The sequence below is a fragment of the Cyanistes caeruleus genome, chromosome 6 (genome assembly GCF_971803275.1).
Source record: "Cyanistes caeruleus chromosome 6, bCyaCae1.hap1.1, whole genome shotgun sequence".
NCBI classification, from domain to species: Eukaryota; Metazoa; Chordata; class Aves; order Passeriformes; family Paridae; genus Cyanistes; species Cyanistes caeruleus.
This window is the reverse complement of record NC_141706.1, coordinates 11,987,293-11,997,051: the sequence shown is the minus strand read 5'-3', so window position 1 is coordinate 11,997,051 and position 9,759 is coordinate 11,987,293. Positions and strand designations below refer to the sequence as shown.

The 9,759-nt window shown below is 36.6% G+C and overlaps 1 protein-coding gene across 14 annotated transcripts in view; it reads right to left on the bottom strand.

Moving 5' to 3' along the window:
* ANO5 (anoctamin 5) overlaps positions 1-9,759 on the bottom strand; it is a 74,495-nt gene that overhangs the window by 48,339 nt on the left and 16,397 nt on the right. For 4 of the 14 annotated variants that reach the window (XM_086894132.1, XM_086894134.1, XM_086894129.1 and 1 more), the window contains 2 exons: positions 6,807-6,854; positions 67-180 (listed from right to left, as the gene is read on the bottom strand). The exons of 3 other annotated variants lie outside the window; for them this stretch is intronic. In XM_086894132.1, coding sequence (XP_086750258.1) covers positions 67-180; positions 6,807-6,854 — 162 coding nt within the window. Of the gene's footprint in view, positions 1-66; positions 181-1,210; positions 1,256-6,806; positions 6,855-9,759 lie in introns of all 14 variants that reach the window. 7 more of the 14 variants (XM_086894138.1, XM_086894136.1, XM_086894133.1 and 4 more) reach the window with 2 other exon arrangements.

Genomic DNA, 9,759 nt, shown 5'->3' with positions numbered 1-9,759 from the left:
AAGGGTTAGTAATTGATACTCATCTTATAAATAAAAATTAAGAGGACTTCAAAAAGACAAACTTACCAACTTTTTTTCCCATTCCTTATTAAGATCATCCACATAGGAGAGAACAAAATCAATTCTCCTCACACCATCCCTGAAGAAAATAGAATCTTTGCTTTGATGTCTTTTATCAATCTGCAGAAGATACAGGCATATGAATAAAAAAACAAGCATTACTGTTTCTCTAAAATATAACAGAAGGCAAAGATGTTTCCCCATATTGCCACAGTTCTTCAGTTTCTTTACAGCTGAAGATACATTTGGGCAAGATTTAACAAGGGCTACATCTAGTTTAAACAGTTTCAAAATTAACCACATATGTCCACACCCATTACATGTAAATAACTGGTACAGGAAAAATAAAGGTAATATGTTAGTGTAGCAATACTTGTGAATACTTGAAGCAGGTAGCAAAATGTAAATTCCATGCATTTTCCTCTACATAACAAGATTCACTTAATCAACCACCACAGAGACATATGGCCCAGCAATGACCACATATAAAAACAGCTCACAAAAATACAGGGGTGATGTTTCAACACTGAGCATTTACTTTCACGGGAAAAAAATACACCTAATAAAAGATATCAAAGTAACAAGGTAATTAGGTCAAAATATGACCACGATCTATTAAAGGTCATATTTTAATTTACCAACATGCCAGAATGTCTTAGTAACAACATCCACCTTTTTCACTATTAGACCACAGTAATTAACGTTAGGCAAATAAAAGACTGTAACCCCACTCTCCTAGGCAAGTTAACTCATTAGGTAATATTATTTATTATCATCTTAATATTCAGCTCTATCAAATCACATACAAGACATACAGCAAAGTGCTCTCCATAGAAGCGAACATTCTAGTTTAAATTAACTCTGTGCTGAGGAACATTGATGTTATTTTCTTCAACCGCACCTATCAGCAAAAATGTATTTGTATAGAGCTGAATTGGGGTTTTATTTCATTAGAGTAGGAACAAAACAGAGTATAATGTCTCTGTCTTCTCTCTCTCTTAACATGCAAGGAGGCATGTGTTCCCTGAGAAAGCACAGAATATTTATTTGTAACTGTGAACTTTGCTCCCAGTTAACAAAAGGCGTCACACAGTGAAGCATGTTATTACTGCAGCACCCAAGTCACTTGCAATAGCATTCACCACTTTACCCTGAGACGTCGCTTTAGGAACAGATTATACTTCCTTTCACTCTGCTGGAATAACCAACAAGTAGTTAGCAGGCACACTATTTCTCTCCAAGAACCAATTGCTTCAAGCACATACATCCCAACTATGGTGAGCAAGAAATCCATGTCATTTAAAGATAGGAAAAGCCTCCAACCACCAGAAAAACACAAGCACCCACAAATAATATGACTATCATGCCTCTTTTATTAAAGGCAAAGCTGGGCTAGAATCCATTTGGACAGTAAAAATATGTTTTAAGATAATGACTCCTATAATGCTACTTGCCATCATTTGGATACTTAAGCAGATTTTAAAAAGAGCACTAAGAAAGTGGTTTTGAGTGTAGAGCAAAGGTACCAAAACACTGGCTCATGCATAATATGAGTGCTCATGCACTCATAGTGCACACATGTTTCTGTTATACTCAAGTTTGGCAGGACCCACAGGGACATAAAAAGACAAAAGGCAACCATGTAATTCCAGAGCTGACAAAATTACAAGTAATAATATCCGCATAACTCATGTGTTTATCTTTAAATTGTCTGAAATAAAATAAAAATAATTGAAAATCCTATTGTTCCTGCATTGCACAACTTTATGCATCTTCATTAGACGCACTGGTAGCTGTGTGTCTAATACACATAAGAAGTCTTCATTAGAAGACTTTCATTCTAGTTTGTCTTCATTCTAGTGAAGACACACTGTAGCTGTGTGCTGCAATACTTGAAATAGCCATGCATTACTGAGAGTTCCTGTGTTCCTATGCTAGCCATTGGGGAGCTACAAACACTGTTGCATATCAGTGCAGCACAAAAAAAGCTAAAAGAAATTATTTCCTGAAAATGCTGCCATCCATTCTTTGCCTTTCCTCTTCAGCAATTCCGTTAAGGTTTTTTGCTGTTTATCTTCTTGAGAAATATTTACAGCAGATCAATTAGATTACTTTGTATGGCTGAAATCAGGACAGCTACCTCAGAAATGCTTTTGCTTCCAAATGCACTACATCATCTTGTATGATTAAAAGGCTCACAAAAATCATGGAATCCAACAGCAGAAAAGAAAAAGCATTTTTCTGTTCCGTTTTGTACTTGCAGGTTTAGGTCTTTCTTCGCAAATATCATTTTGACTACATGCAAACTGCAAGTTCAGATACTAAGTTAATCAAGTTAAAAACAGTGCATAGAACCACACTAACATCTTTGTAGAATCAACAGTACTGTAATTATTCAGCATTACAGTAAGTGAACCCCAAAGTGCATTCTAACAACTTAAAATGTTAGCAATTGCTCCAACCACTGTGACTTCATAAGCATAGAAATTGTTCTTGTGCACTAAATTCATATACACAAAGAAGAAATAAAACAATAAGCAATAGTTACTTCAAAAAAAACTCCTGCCAAAGGAGTACCCCAAATGTTTTGGGTTGCATAGTTATATTATTCAATACAATTGAAGAAGTATTTTATCTTTATTGCCATTAAAATTAAGTTGCTTTCTAAGGTGTATCAGAATCCTCAGTAATTAAAGGTCTGACTGGCAATTTAAGAAGATTCAGTAGTCACTGTCAGATCTGCTCTTAGAAGAGGAATGCGTATCAAGTCCTTCTCCTTCTGTACATAGGATTATTCATTGTGGATAGTGACGGACCTGCTTATTAAACCCATAAATTATTCCTTTCCATTTTGCTGCACTTGGATTTCACAAGGACAACAAGATCAGTCTTGCACATTCACAAATGTTTGCGCATACATGTGCACCTACAAGTTTAACACATATAAAAAGTTTGTAATTTGCATTGATTCTATCAGTAAATCATTAAACATTGTTGATTTGTACATCTTATTTCTTAACTCTTAACTCAACTCTTTCCAGAACTGCATGAATGCAGCTAATGATCCTTGACAACCTGCAGTTACCAAATGAACATACACCTCATCACATAAAATATTCTAAAATGTGTTCCTCCTGCAATACAAGTAACCAAATTAAAACTTCCTAACACAGTACAGGCAGCAAGCTGAAGCTTTTTAGTAATTAAGTTACACCCAATGAGGAACTACAGAAGAGATGGAGCCCTGAGGAAGATGGTGAAAACTCAAGAAGCAACAACTTTAAGTCACAACCGGAGAAATTCCTACTGGATGTGAGGCTGTGGTTGACTGGGAATGGGTACAACAGATTGTCCAGAGCAACTGCATAATCTTCATCCTCAGAGATCACACAGACTGATTAAGTTAGGCAGGACTGATCTGCACTGAATGTGCAACCTGATCTATGTTTGAAGCCAGCCCAGCCCTGCCTTGAGTAGGAGGTTAGCCACCCAGAGGTCCCTTCCAATCCAAGTTCACTGTAGGATTCTATGAAATCATGTTCCTGCAAACATTCAGCATTTACCAGGGCTTTCAATAAGTTGAATAAATCCATCAACTACAAAGCAAGTTACAAAACCCACCCGTTCAAAAAAACAAGTAATGCCCTCCTGTTATCCTGTAATAGCTTTCCAGCCTCATAAGTCTAGTTATCTAAGAACTGTGACCACTCAGCTTGTGGACAGATGTACTAATTGGATGTTGTAATGGTCTATCATGAAGAGATAAATTTTCTTTTCATGTGGTGTAAGTGCAAATTTACAGGATTCATATGGTATTATATCAATAGTTATAGTTATCCCAGAGGCTGGGGTATTGGATCATGTCCAACCAAACAACCCTCCAAGTACCTATGCTTGCAATCCTCACCTCAGACACAATCCAAAGCCCTGCAGTAGGAAACCCTGACTCAACAGGACAGGTGACAGGAGAGACCAAGATGCCGGTAAGGAAACAAAGCACAGCTCAAGATGAAGTAAGGCTGTAAAAGCCCATGGTCCGTTTTGCCCAGACTGGTTTGGGCATGGTATGTAAATGCTGGCTGGCAGCCTCACATGATATTCAGATCCATCTAGACTCTCCATTCAGTGCTGCTGAGGGTTCACAGTCCTTGGCCACCCCACTCCACAGGTGCCTCTGAGACTCTTTTCCAGGGCCAAGGCAAACAGTCAGGCACGGGGAGCTGGAGAGCATAATGCAGCTGCTGGAAGTGGCAGCTACCACTAACACTGGCACACAGTGCTTCAGAGGAACGACTGCGGGCTAAAGCTGAATGACAGGCACCGTGCTAAATATCTCTGTGGCCTCACTTACCCCCACATCAGCACACTGACAGTGGGCTTTGGGCAGTGTAGGCAGCTACCCCCTGATGGGTTAGTGGTATCTCAGTACACAATAAACAAATATGTTTTGCAGATTATACCTAAATTATTTAATCCCGTATGATTTTATGTGACTCTGAGGGATTTCTATTTCTGCTTATCCATCCAACAGGAAATGTCTCCTTACAGGTCACTCAGCATAACCCTTACCTTGTAGGCATGGAGCTCCCACCAAATACACTCTGCTAGTTAATATCCCAGCCCTCTCTATGTCCCTGCTTCAAAGACAGGGAGACTTTTCTTAGAGCAATACTTTTCAGATTATAATTCAGTCAGAAAAGTGCAAGTTCCTTAAGGGCTTATGTTTAGAAACACTGTTCCCAAATTCAATGCCTCAGACCTCAAGGTTTCCCAAATGTCCAACACCACAGAGCAGGGACTTAGGTTGAGACCTGAGCACCCTTCCCCTTCTGCTTTTGTATCTTGCATCTTTTTTGTAGGAAGGTAGTTTAGAGCAGTATTTTCAGTAACAAAATAATAACCAATACGAAGCAGAGGTGGAGGAAGCCATTAGTTTCATTAGAAGCACCTCTGGCTATAACTAACAAGAAAGATGAGAGGTTACATTAATACCATGGAATGGATTTTATGATCCCCCATCAGTGTATCAAGAAATTACATTATCATAGTCCTACATTACCCGGAAAAAAAACTACCTGAAACTACAACATTAAATTCATTTGTAGCATTTTGCTGGCTTAAAAGATACAGTCTACAAACAAAATATTTATTATAATAACTGCATACCTTCAATAATCACATAGCAAATTAGATGTGAAACAGGCAGTAAAAAAACCCCAAAGAACTACATTAAAATGCAACTAAGTAATTTATGAACTAGCAATTTTTGGCAGAAAAACTTTCAGAATATAAAAATGGACAAAAATATAAGGTTTAAAAGCTGTATCAAAATACAAGAAAAGTCTCCATAACTGAAAGGGTAGGAAACATTCAATGGCTTAAAACCAAAGTTATTTATATACTCCTCCTTTTTGGTGAATTAAAACATGCTACAGGAAAAACACATGGATTTAAGTGCTGCTATGCTAAAGATGTATATTTATATTCATATATATATATATGTATATTTTTACATTTTTATGAACTTAAACATAACTTTATAAATACATATCTAAATTATATAAAGGTATTTCCAAAAGTAAAATGTTCCTGGAAATACATTTACAGAACTTACATAAATATACATATACTCTCCTGGAAATAAAAATGGCATATTTCTGGTTTATGCATTCAGTTCCCATTTTACCAGAGTCCCTTTCCATTAAGTTCTTGTCATTATTCTTCTTCGAAGGAATCCACAAAATTAAAGAGCTTACTCACTTTAAAGACGTATATTAACAATACTCTTAATACCACCCATCTCAATTTCCACTTCATGTAGGCTATGAGGCTTTCCCATTCATAGAAACACAAAATGTATCTATTTCTTGTAGCTAAAACTTGCAAGCTGCTCTTTTCACCTTCACTCATGTTTCACTTCTCAAGCCCATTAAAATCTGAAAGCTTGAAAATATGCATTTCAAAGCAGTTTAAGATATCAGGATATTTGCACTGAAATGCACATAAAAAGGCTCTCTGAATAAAAGAATACATTAAACAAGAACAGAACAAAGAAAAATAAAAAGTAAGCTAGGAGAGTATATGCATTAATGGAAGACACCAGAGCCCAAAGTAAGCAAGCAGACAGTTTTAATACGCCTCAGCATGTACTTCTTCAGCTATTTTAAATGACTTTTTGTACTTTTTCTCCATAAAACAATAATGATTCTGTTAAGTTTTCTGATATATTTGAGAATTTATAGAGTTATCTTGTCTGCGAATTTCAGTAAGTGGCTATTCTGAGCCTTTCCTTATTATTTACTACAATTAAAAAAAAAGAGGCAACATATTTCAAATTATGTTGGTGTTTGTTTCTTGCTCTTTGAAGTATCATGCTGACTCACAGAGTGCTCAGGCCGCCATGCTAAAAAGGAATCCCACATTTGTTAATAACACCAGTCAGCATACATCCTACATCCTATCAAACCAAAACAATGATAAAAAAGCAAACCTTCCAGTTTTCTCCACCAATCTCAACTTTTCAATTTTGTCCATTATCCTTTTGATTTACTTCAATTTATCTTTTAAGCCATCTCTATGAATAAATGCAAGACCATGTTAATTTTTATCAACTAGAAACAGTTTATTTTAGAAAGGTGGTATCCTTGAAACTGGAAAATTTTCTGGTGAGGGACATTTTGGCATATTGTAATAGAAGATGCCACACAAATTCATGCAAGGAAGCATGAATACTTCTTACTGCTTACCACTTGATGTTCAGGGATGAGTAAAGTAGTCTCAGTACTGTTTAGGCCCTGCCAGTGGCATCATAGGAAAAACATAATGTTGTTAGCGATGATGCAATGGATGCTTTAAAATTAAAGGCTAATTCAGAAGGATCAGTGTAGTTCCTAGTTTAAGTTGCTGAAAAGCTCTTCTGAGTGATAAATGGATTTTCAGTCCAGATAGTCAGAGTTTAAACCAACCTCTACTTCCTCAGAGGATCCTGGTCTCTAACCTACACTATGAACTTTTACATGCTCCATACTAATTTTTAAGCATCAACAATTACAATTTTTGATAAGAGTTAAATAGTATTCCTCCTTATTTCCTTTACAAAAAATACAGTCTAAACAAGTTGGTACAGATTAACCTTCATAATCCAGTGAAGAAAAACTTTTAACTTATTTAATACCGATGAGGGAAAATGCATACAGCATATATGACTGTGCATTTGGAACAAATGTGCTGCCCCTTACTTGGCTATTTTTCAAGTACAAACTGAAATTATAAAGTGTACACTGAATGAAAACAAATGCAATGAGACAAATCTTTAATCTGACAGTGTAGACAATGTAAATTGGTACCAGTAATTGCCGTTACACTTAATGAGACAAGCGAGGGCTTCCCAGTTTCCAGTTCTGATCCACAGCCAGTGTGATTTTAATTGTAAATTGAAATAATAATTTTAAGTAATAAGTAATGCCCTGATTTTAATTGTACAATATCTGGGTGCTCACTGTTTGCCTGTATGTTAGTGTGGAGGCTGCTGCAACATCCTTAGGCCAGATTCCACACAGGTATGACAGGAACACCAAGAGCAGAAGTCTCTGCAGAGCAGAGCCATCCTACACAGGTGGCCATCAGCTTTCTGAGATCCTGGCCCACCACTCTGGCCTTGCAGCAGTGATGGGTTTTGAGATCAGGTGCTGTTATTGGAATGAATTATGGTTTACAATACTTCACCCGTTTCCCCATATCCAATTCTCTTAGTCAACAACTTATCACACTTTTGTTTTGTCTTGCTTTTGTGTGCTTTGAACAAAATCCACAGACAGATTTAAACAGTGCAACCAAACAGTGCATTTGAAAATGCATTATGAAAATGCAATAGCTCTCTGTGGAATAAAATTAACTTTCAACAGAAAACAGAAGCAGAATACTAACAGCATTTTATTATTATAGTATCATTTACTGGTTTAGGGTTGTAAAATTTTAGAAAATTTATTACCCCAAATCCAATTTTTATAAAGTACTTTTTATTATTTTTAAATTATATTTTTCACTTTTATTACAATTTTTCTTGAGAGAAATCACTGAGGTCCATTCCTGTCCTTGTTACACATCCAGTAATACAAACATCTTTACATTCTTTTTGAATGATGCCATCTCTGGTTATTTGCTTATCTAAGTAAGTAAAAAAATGTCATTTTCAGAATGCAGTAAAATAAACAGAAAGATCAATCTGTTTTTTGGCAAGGAATCCCCCTGAGAAATAGTGCAAATATAAATAGCTTCACTGTGCTCTTTCCATAAGATAATCTGAACTGGGTTTAGAGGTCTAATCCTCCTGTCACTAATGCTACTGGAAAAACTTGCACTTTTAGTAGAGAACTAAGGGCTGAGACACTTAAGTAGAAAGTTTTTCTCAAATTATACACTGTAAATACTTGCCATGGAAACACTGATGAAAGCACAGCCTTTCTCTTCAATGCTGCCCTATGGCTCCTGACCTCTTCATTTCCCCCCATCCACACTGGTACTTGTTCATCTGCTTTTATCCAGTCTCTCCACCCCGTACTCCTCCCACCCACTGCTCACCAGCTCCTCCATGGTTAGATGCAAATACTGGCTTTAGTCACCCAACGGTCCTCACTGCCCACACTGCTTCGCTCAGAGACACAATTTTATTACACAATTTTATTACACAATTTTATTACATTTAGTGAAACACAAAGCTGTGAGGTAAGGACACACAACTGGCAGAGGCCCTTGTACATTTCTATGCATTCTCTTAAATGCTTTCCTGTAAGTCATGAGATCTTACCCTACTCAGTATAACTGTCAGAAATTAATTAGCTCAAGTCATTAGAATCAACTATTTTTAAACTGGCAGTCACATCTTCTCCTGCACATTTCAAGTACTCCGATAGAAACACACTGTTTTTTCATGATATGTCAAAGTCTGTGTACAGCACAAAGTAGCTCCAGCATTGGTAACACATGAAAAGCAAAACAAGAATCAACTCAAATAATCTAACTTTGTTGAGATGAAAACCGAGAAGGTTGGCAGTGGTGGCAGCAGTGTTGGGCTGGTCCCTCTTCCTATGGAATTCACTCTCTTAAGTCTTTAATGCACTCTGCCTCTCCCCAGAATAGCCCTTGTGTTTTTGTTAGACTTGGAAGAAGTTCTTTTGTACTTCTTTCTGTATTTTGAAACCAATTTAGTCCATCTCTGCAATATTAACAATGGCATTTTATGTTTCTCTACTTGAAGATGTACCAGTCTGAGTTTAAAAATGAAAAAGCATAAAAAGTAACCCACAATACGATGGTGTTTCTTCAGAAAAAAATCCCAATCAATTAACTTGGAACACCTGCAGCACCTGCTGCTCTGAAAAAAAGATAGTAACCTATGAGTCAAGGCATAATTGTGATAAAGTGCATTACTTTAATAAATTTGCCAATTTACTTCTGCCTACCTGGCTTAAATAAAGACAGCTTCTTCACAGATTTTCATATGATCAAATTACCTTATGGAAAATCCTGATTAACAGGAATTTTCAGTAAGCATTTCACTGGTGTGAAATTCACAGAAAGGTAAAAATTTAATGTATAATTTTGCAAAATCATTTCCTATTGCCTTACAGGTAGAATAGGGCACAGTTCCTGCAGTCTTGGACAGTAGTGTGGTCACCTGCCTTTTATGAGGCCACATAC